The sequence below is a fragment of the Lepidochelys olivacea genome (genome assembly GCF_965140295.1).
Source record: "Lepidochelys olivacea isolate rLepOli2 genome assembly, chromosome: 14".
NCBI lineage: Eukaryota > Metazoa > Chordata > Testudines > Cheloniidae > Lepidochelys > Lepidochelys olivacea.
In genome coordinates, this window is record NC_140424.1 from 29,403,822 (window position 1) to 29,423,556 (window position 19,735).

Consider the following 19,735-nt stretch of genomic DNA (forward strand, 5'->3'; position numbering starts at 1 on the left):
CATGTGCTTTCGTTACAAGGTCGCATTTTGCCTCCTCCCACCGCGTGACTACCCCCTCAACCTTCCCCCCTCCCTGTGGCTAACAGCGGGGAACATTTCTGTTTAGCCACAGGCAAACAGCCCAGCAGGAATGGGCTCCTCTGAGTGTCCCCTGAAGAAAAGCACTCTATTTCAACCAGGTGACCATGAATTATATCTCACTCTCCTGAGGACAACACAGAGAGATAAAGAACGGATTTTGGTTGAATGCCAGCAAACATACACTGCAATGCTTTGTTCTACAGTGATTCCCGAGTACGTGTTACTGGCCTGGAGTGGTAACGTGTCCTACCATGAAGGACGAAATAAGGCTGCCCTCCCCAGAAACCTTTTGCAAAGGCTTTAGGACTACATCTAGGAGAACCGCAAATGCCAGGGCAAAGTAATCCTTTCACATGCTTGCTTTTAAACCATGTATAGCATTTTAAAAGGTACACTCACCAGAGGTCCCTTCTCTGCCTGCTGGGTCCAGGAGACAGCCTTGGGTGGGTTCGGGGGGTACTGGCTCCAGGTCTAGGGTGTGAAACAGTTCCTGGCTGTCGGGAAAACTGGTTTCTCCACTCGCTTGCTGTGAGCTATCTACAACCTTCTCCTCCTCATCATCTTCTTCGTCCCCAAAACCTACTTCCGTATTGCCTCCATCTCCATTGAAGGAGTCAAACAACACAGCTGGGGTAGTGGTGGCTGAACCCCCTAAAATGGCATGCAGCTCATCATAGAAGCGGCATGTTTGGGGCTCTGACCCAGAGCGGCTGTTCGCCTCTCTGGTTTTCTGGTAGGCTTGCCTCAGCTCCTTCAGTTTCACGCGGCACTGCTTCGGGTCCCTGTTATGGCCTCTGTCCTTCATGCCCTGGGAGATTTTCACAAAGGTTTTGGCATTTCGAAAACTGGAACGGAGTTCTGATAGCACGGATTCCTCTCCCCAAACAGCGATCAGATCCCGTACCTCCCGTTCGGTCCATGCTGGAGCTCTTTTGCAATTCTGGGACTCCATCATGGTCACCTGTGCTGATGAGCTCTGCATGGTCACCTGCAGCTTGCCACGCTGGCCAAACAGGAAATGAGATTCAAAAGTTCGCGGTTCTTTTCCTGTCTACCTGGCCAGTGCATCTGAGTTGAGAGTGCTGTCCAGAGCGGTCAGAATGGAGCACTCTGGGATAGCTCCCGGAGGCCAATACCATCGAATTGTGTCCACAGTACCCCAAATTCGAGCCGGCAACGTCGATTTAAGCGCTAATCCACTTGTCAGGGGTGGAGTAAGGAAATCGATTTTAAGAGCCCTTTAAGTCGAAATAAAGGGCTTCATTGTGTGGACGGGTGCAGGTTTAAATCGATTTAACGCTGCTAAATTCGACCTAAAGTCCTAGTGTAGACCAGGGCTGAAACTCACTGTGATTCCAAAGAGACTTTGTTCAGTAGAAGGGGAGTGGCTGCCTACCTGGGAAGTATTTATTGCCCTAGAAGATAAGATGACAGGCACCATAGGATCAGAGTTTCCTTTTATCAGAAGAAACCAGAATTCTAAATATATTAGAAGAAACAAAGTATTTGATACAACTGCAGAAATGTCTGGGAATGTCCATTTTAAGGGAGGTGTCTTTAACAGAACTGAACTTGCATGGCACGTTAACCTATCGTACTGCCAGACTCTGCAACCTCACAAGGATACTCATTGCACTGCCAAAGAAACACACTTTATGTACCAAATGCTCTAAGGCCTGAATCAGTTTTTATATTGATTCAACTTTAGAACACAATATTGTAAACCCCTTAGTGTGGATGCCCTTATACTGGTATGAAGGGGCTTATGTTTTATAGACTACTTTTGTAAATATGCACAACCTAACCAATACATTTAAATTGGTACAAAACCTGTATATACCAGGCCTACTTCACACATAATGCAAAACCCTGGTGTCCACCCCAGACTCTATCCGTGGAGATCTAAAACACTGTTGTGGACTGAGTTAAACCTTGCTATTGTATGATGGGCATAGCTGCCACCTGACATCCAGGGTAAATGTGACCTAAGCTACAGCAATAGCACCCAAGCCACAGGGACATGGAAAAACATGCGAATAAACTGAATTGTGTGGCCCAAGGGGTTTCACATGCAGGGGTCAGGGTCTGGATGGTGGAGGGGTGTGTGTGTGTGTGAGAAAGAAGCAGAAAGACAGTCAAGCAGACTTACCTGGAAGCACAGTGTGTTGTGATGGGAGGAGCGTAGAGAAAGGTTTTGTGCTGATGTGCTGACTGACAGAAGCTTGGAGCTGTGAGAAAAGACACTGCCCATGTTGTTTGGTTCCTCCTGTGTTCAGGGAAGCAGGACTTTGTACATTCCGCTTATAAATAAAATTGCATCGAAGAAATACCTGACAACCACCAGCTGCTCCTCCTAACTGGAACAACCTTCAACCGCACCTCCCTGCCACCAATTTTTGGCTAGCTGTTTTTGTCAACAGGGGTAACAATATACTTCCCATGGCTTACAAGTGTCTGCATTAGATGCCTGGGGATATTGCTCAGGTCAGAATTATGGTTTTCTCTCAGAGTGCGAGTGAGGGAGATTCGGCATGTGCACTGTGATCATTGGTACATTGGGAGGCAAAGGGAGCTCCATGCGATGGTGCAGAGTCTGTCAAGGAGATAGGTTAACATAATGTGTGGGCGTTTTGTCATGCTGAAAACATCTCCCTTAACTGGAAACTCCCCTGCTTTTCAGAGGTTGGACGTGCTTTTCAGGTTACATGTGAGCAGCTTGAGCTGTAACAAGCAGAGTTTTTGTTCATGCTAATATAGTGGCATATGGGGGGGGTGTTGTATTAGGGTCTGTGTAGTTAATCCACCCTGTGGGGCAGGGCAGGTGAGCAGACAGATGTATTCAATGGAATGCCGGCTGGGGAGAGAACTGTCCAGGTTGTTGGCTGCCAGCAGGTCGCAGCTCAACCAGAGACAAAACTGGTTCTAGGGAGCAGAGAGAAATGTGTTCAAGAGCAGAGCTCAGAGAAGAGGCAGGGAATCTTAGAAACCACTGAGGTGGGTGAGGATTCCTGTCACTCTGTAACACAGGGAAGCCATGTGCTTCCAGGTGGGAGGGTGGTTGAGATCAACTCCTGCACTGCAGCTGGAGGCAACACCACATCAGGAAGGGATGGGGGTGTAATGTCCGCCAGAGAAATAACTGTCCAGGTTGTTAGCTGCCAGCAGGTTGCGGCTGAACCGGCTTGTGACACTGCACCCCATAAGGCTTTATGGGAATATGCTTATGAATGTATATATGACATAAATGGAATATGTTTTATGCTTCATATGCCATGTATGCTTGTCATTTTTGTATTCAAAGTTATGAATATTGGCTGCGTACTTGCTTGATTTTAAGTAGCCTTAGTAAAGCATTTGGTCAGCTTCTTGAGAAAGGAATGTGCAACTTAAGTGCCCAATCAAGAAACACTTAACAAACAATGGATCTTGGAAGACTCCAATCCACATAAGAAGTCTTCCTGGAGACATTCAAGATAGCATGTGGGCAATGGCTACTGCATGTAAAAACTGAGTCATGCATGGACATGTGACTTGCCCATGTGACTCCAAAACTCCATCTTGGTGCTGGACTTTGCACAGGAGAGAGGAGGGGGGGTCTCCACCCACAAGAGAGAGTCTATTTAAACCCCAGGGAGATCCCTCCATTTTGTCTTCAGCTGGCTCAAGAGATAGCCTCTCCACCCCAAAGGATACCTGAAAGAAACTGGGACAAAGGATAATAACTACTGGGGGTGTGAGTGATTGCTGGACCCATACTAGAAGGAGACTAGTCTGTAAAAGAAGCTTATTGGAACATCTCTGAGGGTGAGATTTTATCTGTATTCAGCATCTTACTGTATTAGACATAGGTTTGCATGTTTTAATTTATTTTGCTTGGTAATTCACTTTGTTCTGTTTGTCATTACTTGGAACTACTTAAATCCTACTTTTTATATTTAATAAAATCACTTTTTACTCATTAACCCAGAGTATGTATTAATACCGGGGGGGGGGGGCAAATAGCTGTGCATATCTTTCTGTCAGTGTTATAGTGGGTGAACAATTTGAGTTTAATCTGTATATACTTTATAGAGGGTAAAATGGATTTATTTGGGGTTTGGACCCCATTGGGAGTTGGGCATCTGAGTGTTAAAGACAGGAACACTTCTTAAATTGCTTTCAGTTAAGCCTGCAGCTGTTAGGGGATGTGGTTCAGACCTGGTTCTGGGTTTGCAGCCAGCTAGTGTGTCTGGCTCAAACCAGGCAGGGCACTGAAGTCCCAGTCTGGCAGGGAAAGCAGGGGCAGAAGTAGTCTCAACACATCTATGAAATCAGTTGGCAGTTCTCAAGCGGTTTTCTGTGATCCAACACGGTTCCCCGTCACATGGCTCTAGGGAGCATAGAGCAATGTGTCCCAGAGGAGAGTCCAGAGAAGGGGCAGGGGATCTCAGAAAATGCTGAGGTGGGTGAGGATTCCGGTACCCCCACTATTCCTTCCTTCTGTCTTTGGTTCTTCTGCAGAACTCTGCCAGCTAACAACTGGGACAGTTTCCTTAATCCCTGACAACACCTCTCCTGCCCCTGCGCCAGAGGGCATATTGCCTTCTGCTGGAAAGGAGCTAGTCTCAGCCCCCCCATACTTGGAAGCACTCTGCTTCCCTGTGTTACAGAGTCACAGGACAGAACCCTTCCTAGGGGGCACAGAGAAATGTGTCTGAGCAAGAAGCCCAGAGGAAACTGGGGAAGGAATAGTGGGGGTACAGGAATGTCTCCTCACTAGTCACTTGGGGCAGGATGCCCAGGACACTAGGAGGATGGCTGGGTCAGCATCTGTGCACCCAGACACTCAGGCTGTGACCCAGGTTTTGAGAAGGACTGTGTCACTGACCTCCTGGAGGGGAGCCGTCACACCGCTGACTTCTCAGGGACAGAGAAAGGGGTGGCAGATGGTACCCCATTCCAGGTCCCAATTTTTCAGGATGCTATTTCTGATAAGTTTTTGGAAAGTAACTGTCTCTCTTTAAATCAAGATGCAGCTCTAATGCCTGTGATAACAGAGGAGTTTGGACCAGGAAATTGCCAGGTGGTAGTTTGCCAGAATACAAATGACCCAACTGACAGAGAAGGGGGTGTTTTCCCCCAGGCTGGTGAGACACAGACAGCAGTTATGGGAAAGCTGCTGGGAAAAGGTGCATCTGATCAAAGGGTAAGCACCCCTCGCCCAGCTCACAGCCCTCTAGGGGGCAGGGAAGGACTCAGTGCTGGGAGGGGGACACACAGGGTAACCCCAAAAGGGGAGCTGGATTTTCTACATATGTACAGCCCTAGGGTTGGGAGACTGTTCCCCAAAGGGCCAGCCAATGTGCAGGATCCTCCTGGACCCTTATCTTGCCAGACTCTGAGACATCAAAATGCCAGAAACATGATTAAATTAAGAGCCCACACACTGGAGGGAAAGAAAAGCCAGTGACTGATTACATGAAAGAGTCTCAAAGGACGCCATTGGCAATGAACAAACTAACCTCAAACTACACGATCAGAACAGAAGGTGTGGTATCATAAATATTCTTGTAAACACCCATCTGTGATAAAAATTTTGGTATTAATGTTAAGTTTGGGGGATAAGAATTTTGACAGATGTTAAACCTTATGGTAATGCTACTTTTAAATTAATACCTGTAAACAGGTTTAAAGCTTATCACAGCAGAGAAGCCATAAAAAAACCTGGTTTGCTGTGTGAATGGGGAAACTGAGGCACACTGCCTTATGGCCTTAATGGCTGGATGCCAAGAGAACTATACCACAAACTGCCTTTGAGCTAGTCAGTGACTAAGCCTCTTGGAGTAAACTAAGAGGGGCGGTGTGATGCTCTGTACACCTTGGAGGAACACCCTACACCCCCACATTCATCTTTATAAAATGATTGTGTGGTATCCAATGCAAAGTTTGTCATGTTGGGTGTCTTCAGAAGGCTCATGATGCACTGAGCATGGTTGTTATAGTAATTGTTACAGTAAGGTTATAGGTTATAATTTCATGTATGTAGTTATGGGGCCGAAAATTTATCCTCATGGCTTAAAGCGAGCCCATGCAAAAACTCTCCAAGAACAGAGAGGCAGTTCACACCTCATCAGGGCATGGATGGGACAAACTCAGCCCAGCTTCACAGGAACAATAGACGGTGGCTTAGACAGCAACAAACAAATTTGTTAGACCTTCGAGGGAGTCACCCCCCTTCCTTTGGTCACTTTGGAACTGCGATGAGGTAATGCTCACTTTACTCTGAAGGTTGGGGGACAAAGTCAAGAGGGAAGAAAGGACATGATAAAATAGAGACACATTTGCAATGCTCTCTCTCTTCCACCTCCATCTACAGACATCACCACCAAGCAACTGAAGTGCTGATCAAAGAGGAGAGCCTGGCTGAAGGGCAACCAGCCAGCCTGTGGTGAGAAGCATCTAAGGTTGTAAGGGAACTGAAAGTGTTAAGAGCAGCTTAGAATGCATTTTCCTTTTATTTCATTTGACCAAGTCTGACTTCTTGTGTTTTGACTTATAATCACTTAAAATTTATCTTTATAGTTAATCTCCTGTTTACACAGGAAGCTACACAGGAAGCTTCCATGGTATGTGAGAAGTGAATTTAAACCACTATAATTGCACCAGTGTATCTCCCCACATGGACACTTATTCTTACTAAGAGTGACCTTTTTCCATTTTAAGCTTGTTACTTTCAAAGTAAAGTAGTTTAAGCTAAGCTTTAAAAAGCCACTCATTCTGGAACAGGAGTGCCCATGAAGGGAGTTATATCAGTGTAAGTGAAAATTTTCCAGTGTAGATAAACCCTTAGTCTGCTGAGGCACTTTGGGATGGCTGTAAAGATTTCCCCACTACACACAAATTGGCAGTGCAGTGAAAAAAAAAATACAGCTGACCAGACTGTACTGTGAAATTGTAACACCCTGGCAAACTGTCCAATATCCCCCTCTAGTGGATAACAGCCAACTCCTCCTGCCAGCTAGTGGAGTTAATCTTTGCAGATTTGTACAGTGAATATGAAGCTCCAAGGCTGAAACAGTGCCGAGTAGTTACAAAAAGCAACCACTGCATGCACACAGCTAATCCCTGTGTTGTACCCAGATCAGATGAGAGTCCTGGGAACTGGCTGCAATATTGTGTGTCTGCAGTGTGGACAATCCAGGATTACACTGAATCATGAGACAGAGACACACACACAAGTCTCCACAGGGCATCTTTACTTTAAATAAAATACACAGCACAGCCACTCACTCATACAGATCCACTGGGCTGCCTCAAACTGGCAGAGTTATCACCACAGCCACAGCAGAGTGAAGCCACACCAGGGCACAGCAGCAGCAACAGCCTCCCCCCGAAAAGGGGCACCCATCACAAGAGAGGAGGCAGCCCCAGCTCCTGGGAGACCACAGGGGGTACAGATGAGCCCAGAGTGGGCTACAGGACAGAGGATATGCACAAGGAACTCCCCCTCCCAACAGACACCAAGGCCCCCCATCCCCACACCAACTAGTGCAAATTACTTTCCACGCAGCTTTGACACTTACTTGTCTCAATATAAAGGAAGAGTTGAGTGGGATTTGACCTAGGAAATCTGGAGGAACCAGGCTAGGTAAGAGTACAAGGAGCTGCCCAGGGTGAACCATCTGGTGCTACCTGCTAGTGGGGGAAGGAATCAGCTCCTTGCCATCTTTCGGGTGAAGGTGTTCTGCTCATAGGGCAGACTCCAGGCATCTCTGAGCCCAGCCACCTTTGAGCAGCGGGGAAGGCTATAAAGTTTGCACTGGCTGCTCCTATAACCTCTGCCACTGGGATATGAACCCCAGGCACAAGCACCCAAATTCTCACAGGAGCATCCCTGTTACATTGCAGGAGGTGAGTGAGCAACCCACCCAGTGAGCGTTGCAGGCTCCACAGGATAGGCAGAGGGGACTGACCCAGTCTGTGTTTACACTAGGAGAGGGCATTGGCTCCAGGCCATCTTTATGTCTCAGCAGCAGCCCTCACCAGCCGGTGCTTGGGGACAAGAACTAGGCTGTAGCTATCAGAGAGCTGACACCATAGGGCCCTTGTTCCATAGCTCCCGCCCTGTCCCCCAGGATGTACACATGCAGTAGCCCCAGGCCAGGGCCTATGCCCCCACCAGGAATGTAGTCTGTCAGACAGCAGCTAGTTTTGCTCCCCGTCCCCAGGACATGTAGCAGTGCCGGAGACCAGGTCGGTGAAGGCAGCAGACCACGAATAGTGTGCTGTTGTCTTTGCTCTGGGGAGACCCCAGCTGCCAGCACACTGCGCTCAAGGGAACTGGGTGCTCTGATCAGTGCATGCTGGAAGCGGGGTCTGCAGGTGACACTGCTCCAGCAAAGGGCCATGTCTGCTCCTGCCTCCAGCATGGAGCCCTGCCCCAGGGTACCCAGACAGCCCTGCTGGCTGGAATCAGCAGCCTCCATGCTACTTGTGTCAGTATAGCAACGCCCACATGGAAGTGCAGTGTCAGGGGTCACCCAGCACAGTGTCACTCACCTGGGGGGGAGGGGATGAGCAATGCCCCCTGGGAAGCGTAGTGTCAGAGGTCACCCAGTGCAGTGCCAGGGGTCACTCACCTGGGGGGGAGGGGATGAGCAATGCCCTCTGGGAGGTGTAGTGTCAGAGGGCACTCATGGAAATGCGGGGGGCCGGGGGAGGGGGGGGGGAGGAGAGAATGAGCAACGTCCCCAGGAGGTGCAGTGTCTTTGGGCCCCCCTTAGGAAGCAGCGGTGCTTCGCGGACCCCAGGAAAGGCTGCTCCGCCTTAGTGCCGCAGCATCCAGCCACTGCACTCCCTCCTCACCACGGCACAGCCCCTTCCGGCTGGGCTTGCCAAGGGGAAGGGCCAGGAAGGTGGGTTAGAGGCTGACGCTGCGGTGGTGCTTGAACTGGCTCTGCCCGCCCCGACGCCGCTCCTGCTCCTCCAGCTCATCACTGTTGAGACTGGCGGCGTCCGACAGCCCCAGCAGATGCTCCACCGAGTCGAACTTCTGCAGGTCGGAGGCGATGGTCTGCAGGCTGAGCATGGAGAGCGTGTCCGTGGGGGGGCACTCGGCGCCTAGCCCGGCCCCCGCCTCCGCCCCTACCGGCGAGGCCCGGCGTTGGATGAGGCGCTGCAACCGCCGGGCGTGGATCTGCTCACTGATCTGCTCCAGGTTACGGAGCGCCACCGAGTAGCGCATTTTGGCTTGGGAGACCCGCTGCTCCAGCCCCGTCACCTTGGCCTTGTGCTCCTGGGGGTTGGAGGACATCAGGGGTCCGACAGCTCCCTCTGCCACCACACAATGTGCCCAAACCCTTCCCGCCCACCCCACCACTCCAGTCCCATCACCTTGGCCTTGTGCTCCGGGGGGGGAGGGGGGATGGAGAGGAGGAGCCAAACCCAGGATAGAAAGACACCCCCCTCTCTCCATCCTATAAATTCAGTCCACCCCCTGCATGCTCAGCCCCACCCCCACTCTTCCTTGCAGGTATCCACACGTGTGCGCACAGACAAACACACACGCATCCCACTCCTCTCTAAACCCAATCACAGCCTCACATCTCTCCCTGCTCCCCTGCCTCAGGCCCCACAGCCATGGGAGGGGAGCACCCATGAGAAAATCCATCCCTTCCTGGGTAGGGAGCAGCAACACGTCACTCAGGGCATTGTGGGATGTCAGAGGGGTGGGTATGTCCCACCCCAGCCGCGCACACACCCAGCCCTCAAAATCACTGACACCAGGATGTTAGCGGGGGCGTGGCGTGCACGTGCCCTGGCCCCCCTGAGGATGCCAGGATCTCAGTGGGGGCATGCGTGTGTGCCCCCCCTGGGATGCTGGGATCTCAGCAGGGGCAAGCAGGCATATACCTGCTCATCCACCCACAGGGATGCTGGGATCTCAGCGGGGGCGGATGTGTGCCCCGGCCCCCCAGGATCTCAGTGGGGCTGTAACGCCTCACCTCGAGGATCTGGTTGAACTGGGCCTTTAGCTCGAAGTAGGGCTTGCTCTTTACGATGACGCGCTTGAGGGATTTCTGCAGGCTCTGCACCTTGGCTTCGGCCTGCTGGCAGAGCCGGGTGACACGCTGGTGCTCCCGCTCACTGTGCAGCCGCTCCTCCTCCGCCTCATTCACCTGCAGCCGGAGCAGGATGACATGCAGCTCAGAGCAGGTCCCTGTTCCCACCCAGCCTGTGCCCTCACATACACACAGAGCCTTGCAGATCTCAGTCTCCTCCATCCACTCCCCATCCTCCCACGCACACCGCATCCAGCTCCATCACCCCTCCCCATCCAGCTCCATCACCCCTCCCCATCCATCCTTCCCTGACAGGGACTCAGGCTGTCACCCGCCAGGGGGGTGCAACCTACCACCCCCCCTTCTCTGTGCAATTGGTATGGTCCTTGTGGCACCCCCACCCCTCCTCTGGCAGATGGTGTGATCATTTGGTTATTGCCTCCACCATGTCCATGCTCCCAGCTCTCACCAGGCAGATGGCAAAGTCCTCCTCCCATTGTGCCCAGCCAATGTGGTCCCCCAGCTCTCCCCTAGCAGGTAGCATTGTCAGCACCTCCATGTGGTTGGTATAATTCCCCTGTACCCCATGATTGGTATGGCTCTCTGGCCAAGTCCCCATGTCTGACTTTCCCAATGGCATGGTTCCCTCCCATGTGGTTGGTACAGCCCCCTCTCTCCCCCATGTCTCACCTTGCAAGTGGTGTGGTTCCCCCCTACATGGGTGGTACAACCTCCGGCCCCACACCCACATCTCACCTTACAGGTGGCATGGTTGAGCATCTCCTGCCAGGTAGGGTCGAGACGGTTCTTGTCGGCCATGACGCCCTGCTCTGCCACAAAGACCATCTCGCGGGCAGCATTGTGCATGCTGACCGCTCGTTCGTACCGCAGCGCTGCCTTCTGCGTCTCCTGCTGGGCCTGCATGGAGGGGAGAGGAAAGTCACACGGAGAGAGAGAGTAGGGCAAGGGACTCCTGCCCTCTCTCCTCTCCCAGAGCAGGGATAGAACTCTGGTGTCCCGACTCCCACCCCCCTGCTCTAACCCACTAGACCCCACTCACTCCCCAGGGCCAGGATAGAACCCAGGAGTCTGATTTTGGCATGTGCCAGGGAGGTGGCCACGCCAGGCAGGGCAGAGGAGAGCATTCACACCTCCTTGGCCAGGCGACGGGCCTCGTAGTATGGACGCGCTTTCTCAATGCAGTTCCCCAGCTGGGAGCCCTGGGTGTTGAGCTTCCTGGCGGATTCAGAGAGGATCCTGCGGTAAGTAGTCCTGGCTTCCTGCAGTGGGGAGGAGAGCAGAAGCATTGGGGCCACCACTGACCGCCAGGGGAGAGTACTCCCTGTTGACCCTTGCACTGCTCCCTGCAGCACAGCGTCCCCTAATGTTGCAATGGGGAACTGGGGCCAGCACTGACCACCAAGGGAGAGTGGCCCCTGCTGAGCCCCAACCCACTCCCTTCAGCACAGGCCCCACACTGGGACACTGACTACCAGAGAGCACCCCTGCCCCCTTCCAAGTGCTAACCCAGCCCAACTCTGCTTGGCTTCACAGGGCAGCACAGGGGCTACAGAAGCAGCTCCAAGGGTCACTGAATGCCCAGTAAGAGCCGCGACCACCACAAGGTAACAGCCAGGCTCGCTGGCCCAGCACGGAGACAATCGGTGGGAGCTGCCGGGGATCTCCATGGCCTGGACAGGGCTGTAACATAAGGGTGGTCGTGGCAGGGTCGTGCTCAGTCTGAGGCAAGGCGGCCGGCCCCACAGGGAGCCCAGCGCTTACTCACATCCAGCTGCAGCTCCACCCGGTTGATCTCCTCGTTGGCCTGGTTGAGATGCTCCAGCTCCTCCTGCAAGGGGGAAGCAGAGCAGGAGGCTCAGGTACCCGCCCCAATGCTACGCCCAGCTCAGCAGGACAGCACCACCCCGACAGGCCCCCCTCCCAGCCTGCGAGAGCCCCTCCTTGCACCCCTTCCACTCCCGGCACAGCTGCGGGGGATGGCACCACAAACACAGTGTGGCCTAGTGCACAGAGCATATACCAGGCTGTGCCGCTGGCCTGCTGGGTGACCTTGGGTAAGTCGCTTTGCCCCTCTCTGCCTCATCTCCCCATCTGTGAAATGCTGATAAATCTGTAGAACACTTGGCTCTGCTGGGGAGAAGTACTAGAGGAGAGGTGGGGATCATTGTGTGTACCTCTTCTGAGGAGACAGGACAGGGCTTTGTGCCAGGGACTCAGGCTCTCTGATGGCACAACAAGTATTATGGTCATGGCCGCATCGTGCTAGGCACCATGTACAACACCTGCAGTAACATAGATGTGCAAGAGACAACAGGCTGAGACAGATGGATGGGGAGCGCAAAGGAACAATGAGTCACGTCTGATCAGAGCGATAAGCAGCAGCCACAGCTCCTACCCAACGTCGAGAGTCATGTAGGTATCGCGGCAAAGGAGGCACTTAGGTGGCTTGGTGGGTGTTTATGGGAGCTGCTGCTCCCCCTCCTCCAGACAGGGGTGACATGGCAGGCAGCAGGGAGGTGCTGCTGGGAAAATCTACCAAGTGGGTGATGAAGGCTGGTGTCACTAGCAGAGCGGAGGCTGGGCTCCACATCTCAATAGCACAGGGGGGATGATAGATAGGGCCATGAAGAGCCTTAAGATAAGCAGTTTGTGTGTGAGATGCGAAGGGGAGCCAATGGGGAGCTCGCAGAGAGGTGGGGGGGGGGTCCCACAGGAAAATGATCTTTGCAGCAGCAGCGTTCTGAACACACGTAAGTGGGGTAAGAAGATGGGACCGGTCCTGGCCAGGGAGGAAGATGCTGCAGCAATCGAGATGCGAGACAGCAAGGGCCTGGACCAGAGACCTAATGAGCTCTGAGATCTATTGATGATCAGAGTTGTCTAATGGCACCTGAGCTCTGCTGTTCCCTGAGGCGGCAGGATGGGACCCTGCACCAAGGATCCTGGATCTCTGATCATGACCTGAGTCACATACATTACGGTAGCCCCTAGGGGCTGCACTGTACTATCACAAAGAAAGACAGTCCCTACTCTAAGCTGTGGACAGACAACAAGGGCTGGACTACAGGCTATTGCGAGGTCCCTTCCAGCCCTACATTACCAGGATCCTAGGAAGGCTTTTAATTTGACCAGTTTAGCATGAGCTGCAGTTACAGCTGCTTTGTCTTGGAATCCCAGGAGGTGTTAATTAGATCAAGTGAGATAACAGGATCAAAGGACACTTTTAAATCCTGATCTAGACAAAGCCTTAATCCAATTCAAAGATGTTTTATAAATCAGTTTAATTTAATTCAGGGCTTGTCTACATAGGGAAACTGTCCAGCATACTATTATCCTGTAATAGCTACACCCGTGTACCCCCACGAGAGGATATGCCAGTCCAGAATAAAAGTGACTGTTTACTTGCAAGTAATTATTCTGGGATGAGCATTGTTGTAGAGAGTTAAGGGGCGTGAGGTAATATCTTTTATTGGACAACTTCTGTTATTCTGTGTTAACAGGCCACTTCACCTTGAATGGCCCCTTAGAATATGTGCTAACTACTTACACTAAACTATCCCTTCAACCTTGTATTTCGCAGTGGCACTCAGAGTACCTTTCCCCAACCTGAAAACCTGCATGTAATTTGAAAGCTCGGTTGGTCCAATAAAAGATATTACCTCACCCACCTTTTTTCCCCCTCGAACTTCCAGAAGAAAGTCATTTTTATACCAGAATAGCGTATCCATGCAGGGAGTGATACCGGCATAGCTACAGCATGATAATTATTCCACTATAGCTCTACTGGTCAATCTCTCCTTGTAGACAAGCCCTCAGTGAAGAGGGCTTTTTTCAGTCCCCGGAAACATCATGGAGCAGGTCCTCAAGGAATCAATCCTGAAGCACTTACATGAGAGGAAAGTGATCAGGAACAGTCAGCATGGATTCACCAAGGGAAGGTCATGCCTGACTAATCTAAATCGCCTTCTATGATGAGATTACTGGTTCTGTGGATGAAGGGAAAGCAGTGGATGTATTGTTTCTTGACTTTAGCAAAGCTTTTGACACGGTCTCCCACAGTATTCTTGTCAGCAAGTTAAAGAAGTACAGGCTGGATGAATGCACCAAAAGGTGGGTAGAAAGTTGGCTAGATTGTCGGGCTCAACGGGTAGTGATCAATGGCTCCATGTCTAGTTGGCAGCCGGTGTCAAGTGGAGTGCCCCAGGGGTTGGTCCTGGGGCCGGTTTTGTTCAATATCTTCATAAATGATCTGGAGGATGGTGTGGATTGCACTCTCAGCAAATTTGCGGGTGATACTAAACTGGGAGGAGTGGTTGATATGCTGGAGGGCAGGGATAGGATACAGAGGGACCTACACAAATTGGAGGATTGGGCCAAAAGAAATCTGATGAGGTTCAATAAGGATAAGTGCAGGGTCCTGCACTTAGGACGGAAGAACCCAATGCACAGCTACAGACTAGGGACCGAATGGCTAGGCAGCAGTTCTGCGGAAAAGGACCTAGGGGTGACAGTGGACGAGAAGCTGGATATGAGTCAGCAGTGTGCCCTTGTTGCCAAGAAGGCCAATGGCATTTTGGGATGTATAAGTAGGGGCATAGCGAGCAGATCGAGGGACGTAATCATTCCCCTCTATTTGACATTGGTGAGGCCTCATCTGGAGTACTGTGTCCAGTTTTGGGCCCCGCACTACAAGAAGGATGTGGATAAATTGGAGAGAGTCCAGCAAAGGGCAACAAAAATGATTAAGGGTCTGGAACACATGACTTATGAGGAGAGGCTGAGGGAACTGGGATTGTTTAGTCTGCAGAAGAGAAGAAAGAGGGGATTGGATAGCTGCTTTCAATTACCTGAGAGGTGGTTCCAGAGAGGATGGTTCTAGACTATTCTCAGTGTAGAAGAGGACAGGACAAGGAGTAGTGGTCTCAAGTTGCAGTGGGGGAGGTTTAGGTTGGATATTAGGAAAAACTTCTTCACTAGGAGGGTGGTGAAACACTGGAATGCATTACCTAGGGAGGTGGTAGAATCTCCTTCCTTAGAAGTTTTTAAGGTCAGGCTTGACAAAGCCCTGGCTGGGATGATTTAACTGGGGATTGGTCCTGCTTTGAGCAGGGGGTTGGATTAGATGACCTCCTGAGGTCCCTTCTAACCCTGATATTCTATGATTCTATGAATCAGATTAAGATAAATTGTTATGAACTGGATTACAAGTCTCCACACAGGAGGTTACACCAGTTTACCACACAAGGACAGGTTACTGCCTTCTGCAATAGGGACTACACACGCCTTTGCCCCTCTGATGTATGTACAAATGTAGACCCTGGTGACGGGGGGCCGTTTTAACCAACACCAGGAATTGAACCAGTGCTAAAAGCAAGAGTCTCCACAGCTCAAGCTAAACATCCAGGCTCTGCAGCTGGGGCTGTGACATCCCCTATGGAGCAGGTCCCCATGGGAATGCGTAGCTCCCACTGGCTCGCAGCTCACATCCACACCAGTGACTGATAGCATTAGAGAAAGCCAGGTACAGCCAGCCCTCACCTGTATCCTGGGATCCAACTCTTCCTCCACGTCTTCCTCGTCCCTCAACGGCATCTTGGTTTCATCACCACTGCAGACATCCTCAGGGATAGGAGCCCTGAGCTCCTCACCCTCCTGCGTGGGTGTCCGCAGCTCCCCAGGAGGCGTCTGGCGCCCATCCCCCACGTTCATACCCAGAACCAGCCGCTGGTCTGAGTCCTCCATTGTGGGGCCCCCACGCCACTCCTCCCTTTGGCAGTATCAGGTCTTCCTCAGCAGGCAGGCCGCCGGTGAAGCCTTCACAGGGACGCAGGCATCTTAGTGCTGGGCCCATCCACTGGGTCACACCAACATACGAGCCATGAGCAGGCAGGGAATTGGGAATGGTTGCGGCAGCCCTGGGTTACAGCAAGAGCTTGGAGAGTGGCTGGGGCATCAAGCAACAAGGCATGAGAGGAGGTATTAGATGGATGTCCCTCCTCGTACCAGCATCTGAACCACTTCTCGCTGCCCAGTCAGAGGATGGCTAGCTCGGAGAAGAGAGAATCAGGACCACGGAGACTCAGCAATCTGAGACAGAGACCAAAAGCCAGGAAGGGAGCTCGCCGAGGGGGTGGAGAAGAATCTCCAGTGGCAGAGAGCCAGACACGCCTCCACCCCCCACTGCCAGCCCCAGTGAGACCCTGATGAGAGCCAGTCCCGGGGGGGCTCAGAGCGTGAAGTCTGGAGAACTGGGGTCCAGCTGGATCTGCAGAGATATGAGAGGAGGCTGGAAAATAAGCGGCAGAGAGTGAATCAGACATTGCTTTCTGTACCAGACACCAACAGAGTAAGGCAGACCCCTGTCAGCACCAAGACTCCCCACCCCACCAGATACACATACACACCCCAGACAGAAGAGAACCCTGTCACGTTTAAATGGACACAGAAGAGTCACCAGGTTCCCACTTCATCCCATGCTATTTACTCCTTACCCCATCTATTGCTACTTCCCATAAAGCACTCTGCAGCCACCCTGCACTCATCCAACCGCCCTCTCCCCGATCCCAATGCACCCAGCAGCCACCCCACCTTCTCCTCCCCAATTCACCCAGCACACACCCCCGCCCCTTCCCCAATGCTCCCTGCACTCACCCCAATGCAGCCAGCACCCACCCTAATGTCTTCTACATCCACCCCACATCCTCCTCCCCAATGCACCCTGCACCCAATCAGCGCCCCCCTCCCCCTATGTGCCCAGCAATGATCCCACTGCCCCTTCCTCAATGCAAGCTGCACCCACTCCAATGTCCTCTGCGCCCACCCCTCCTCCCAATGCAGCCAGCACCCCTCTACCCCAAAACAAAGTACATCAACCTCCTCTCCAATGCAAGCTGCCCATTCCCTGCCACGCCTGCACCCAGCCGAACACTCCATGCAACCACCCCTCCCCTAATGCACCCAGCCCTCCCACATCGCAAACTGCACCCACCGAAATGCGCCCTGAACCCCCTCGATGCACCCTGCCCCGGCTACCTCCACCCCCATGCACCCCGGGCCCTGGTCCCGCCCCCAGGGGCCTCGGCTCAGTGCATAGGGGCGGACAACCCCCGGGGTAGGGGCGACCTGCTCTATTTACCTCTTACTCTCCAGGCTAAGCAACTAGCTGCAGCCCCTCCCCGCAACCCAGCCAGGCCAAGCGGAACCGGAACCCGCTCTTCCGGGACACCTCTTTCCCCGTCTGCATATCTGCCGTACAACATGGCGGCTCCCATGTGCGCAGCCCCCGCCCCGTTTCTGCCCTCAAGCTGCCCCCGGGAGGGGATAGAGGGAAACATCCCTGCAGGCTCAGAGAGATCGCTCGGCTCAGTTCTCACCGAGGTAAATAAATAAGCTCAAAGTGAGAGCGTTAGTAATCACACGTGAACGCCGCCATCCTGGATCCACGGTGGGCGTCGCCATCTTGGTTTACGGTCTAGCTGAAGAGAAAGTAACATCCGGGGCCTCTAGGGTGCCAGCTGTTTACCTCGCCCTCTGCTCCTGCCGTAACGCAAGATGGTGACGACAACGAGGGAAGAGAATATGGCGACGCCCGTAGCAGACTCCAACATGGATACACCCATAGCGCCACCAGTATGGCCACGTGACCCACCCGCGCCGGTGTTCTCTCCTTGGAAGGGAAGCCAGGGGCTTGCCTGCTCGCACGTTCAAGCTGGCGGCGGAGATATGATGTACCACGTAGGGCTCAGCAGCCAATCAGAGATCGGGGACTGTCCCATCTTTATCCTCGGGGAAGAGCTAGCTGGAAGAAACCATTATTTTTTTAACAGTAAAAACAATTAGGTGTTAATTAAAAATAAACAAATGAGTCCAAATCACACCAAAAACCCATGTTCATTTTCAGGCGTTAATTTATTATGAGGTTTTTTTCACATCCACTGGCCACAGTTGCCATGACGACGAAGGCAGTGGTCATAGTTGCTGTGGCAATGCCAGGTTGGTCCATGGTGTGATGGTTTCGAGGGAAAGGCAGCATCACCAACCCCACAGTGTCCAAGATCGATGTGTCAAAAGACACACACACTGCCCCCTGAAATCATGAGATTGGCTTAAAACCAAGAGATTTTTTAAAAAATAATTTTATATAAAATATGAGTAACAAAATTGAGTTCTTTCTATTAATCATCTGGTTTCTAAGCTGTCAAGGTTCCTCCCCCACTCTGAACTCTAGGGTACAGATGTGGGGACCTGCATGAAAAACCTCCTAAGCTTATCTTTACCAGCTTAGGTCAAAACTTCCCCAAGGTACAAAATATTCCACCCGTTGCCCTTGGACTGGCCGCGACCACCACCAAACTAATACTGGTTACTGGGGAAGAGCTGTTTGGACGCATCCTTCCCCCCAAAATACTTCCCAAAACCTTGCACCCCACTTCCTGGACAAGGTTTGGTAAAAAGCCTCACCAATTTGCCTAGGTGACTACAGACCCAGACCCTTGGATCTTAAGAACAATGAACAATCCTCCCAACACTTGCACCCCCCCTTTCCTGGGAAATGTTGGATAAAAAGCCTCACCAATTTGCATAGGTGACCACAGACCCAAACCCTTGGATCTGAGAACAATGAAAAAGCATTCAGTTTTTTACAAGAAGACTTTTAATAAAAAATAGAAGTAAATAGAAATAAAGAAATCCCCCCTGTAAAATCAGGATGGTAGATATCTTACAGGGTAATTAGATTCAAAAACATAGAGAACCCCTCTAGGCAAAACCTTAAGTTACAAAAAAGATACATAGACAGAAATAGTTATTCTATTCAGCACAATTCTTTTCTCAGCCATTTAAAGAAATCATAATCTAACACATACCTAGCTAGATTACTTACTAAAAGTTCTAAGACTCCATTCCTGGTCTATCCCCGGCAAAGACCCAGCAACAGACAGACACAGACCCTTTGTTTCTCTCCCTCCTCCCAGCTTTTGAAAGTATCTTGTCTCCTCATTGGTCATTTTGGTCAGGTGCCGGCGAGGTTACCTTTAGCTTCTTAACCCTTTACAGGTGAGAGGAGCTTTCCCCTGGCCAGGAGGGATTTCAAAGGGGTTTACCCTTCCCTTTATTTTTATGACATAAGCCAAGTCCCGCAATTTCATGGCAAAACTTCTGTTTTCCTTAAAGCCCCAGCTCCCAGAGTCCTGTGATTACAAAAAATCTCAGCTCTCATTTAAAAGAAAAATAATAGGTTTCTGTTCCTCATAATTACTTTTAAATGTGACTCCCTAAAGGCTTAGAAACCAGAAGAGTCTAGCACTCTATGAGTGAGAACTGGAATTTCCTTTCTATTAGAAATTCTGCAATTTCAAAATTTATTTTCACTCCAAATTGGAATGAATTTTTTTAATTAAAATTTCTTGCAAAACAGCATTTTTTAAAAATGGTTTAGGTCAATCAAAATGTTTCATCTGATAAAATTCAAATGTTTTCTCCTGATTTGGACTTTAAAAATTTAAAATGAAAAACTTCAAAATGAAAAATTGAAATGTTTCATTCCACTCACGTTGACAAATTTTCAGTCTGAAAAAAATCCAAAGGCAGCGTTT

General features: G+C 51.2%; 1 protein-coding gene across 4 annotated transcripts; it reads right to left on the reverse strand.

Annotated features, from left to right (window-relative positions):
• Positions 1–7,299: 7,299 nt before the first annotated feature.
• On the reverse strand, positions 7,300–17,809 carry SH3BP5L (SH3 binding domain protein 5 like). 4 transcript variants are annotated; one of them, XM_084648513.1, is made up of 7 exons: positions 17,791–17,809; positions 15,681–16,428; positions 11,908–11,970; positions 11,273–11,401; positions 10,878–11,039; positions 10,065–10,238; positions 7,300–9,355 (listed from the first exon to the last, which is right to left on the reverse strand). In XM_084648513.1, exons 2-7 carry the CDS (start codon positions 15,882–15,884, stop codon positions 8,981–8,983), a joined length of 1,107 nt encoding a protein of 368 aa, XP_084504639.1. In that variant the 5' UTR covers positions 15,885–16,428; positions 17,791–17,809; the 3' UTR covers positions 7,300–8,980. The 4 variants fall into 4 exon arrangements, with proteins under 4 accessions (XP_084504639.1, XP_084504638.1, XP_084504637.1 ...); XM_084648512.1 differs by lacking the exon at positions 17,791–17,809 and adding an exon at positions 17,516–17,579; XM_084648511.1 differs by lacking the exon at positions 17,791–17,809 and adding an exon at positions 17,278–17,364.
• Positions 17,810–19,735: the final 1,926 nt, after the last annotated feature.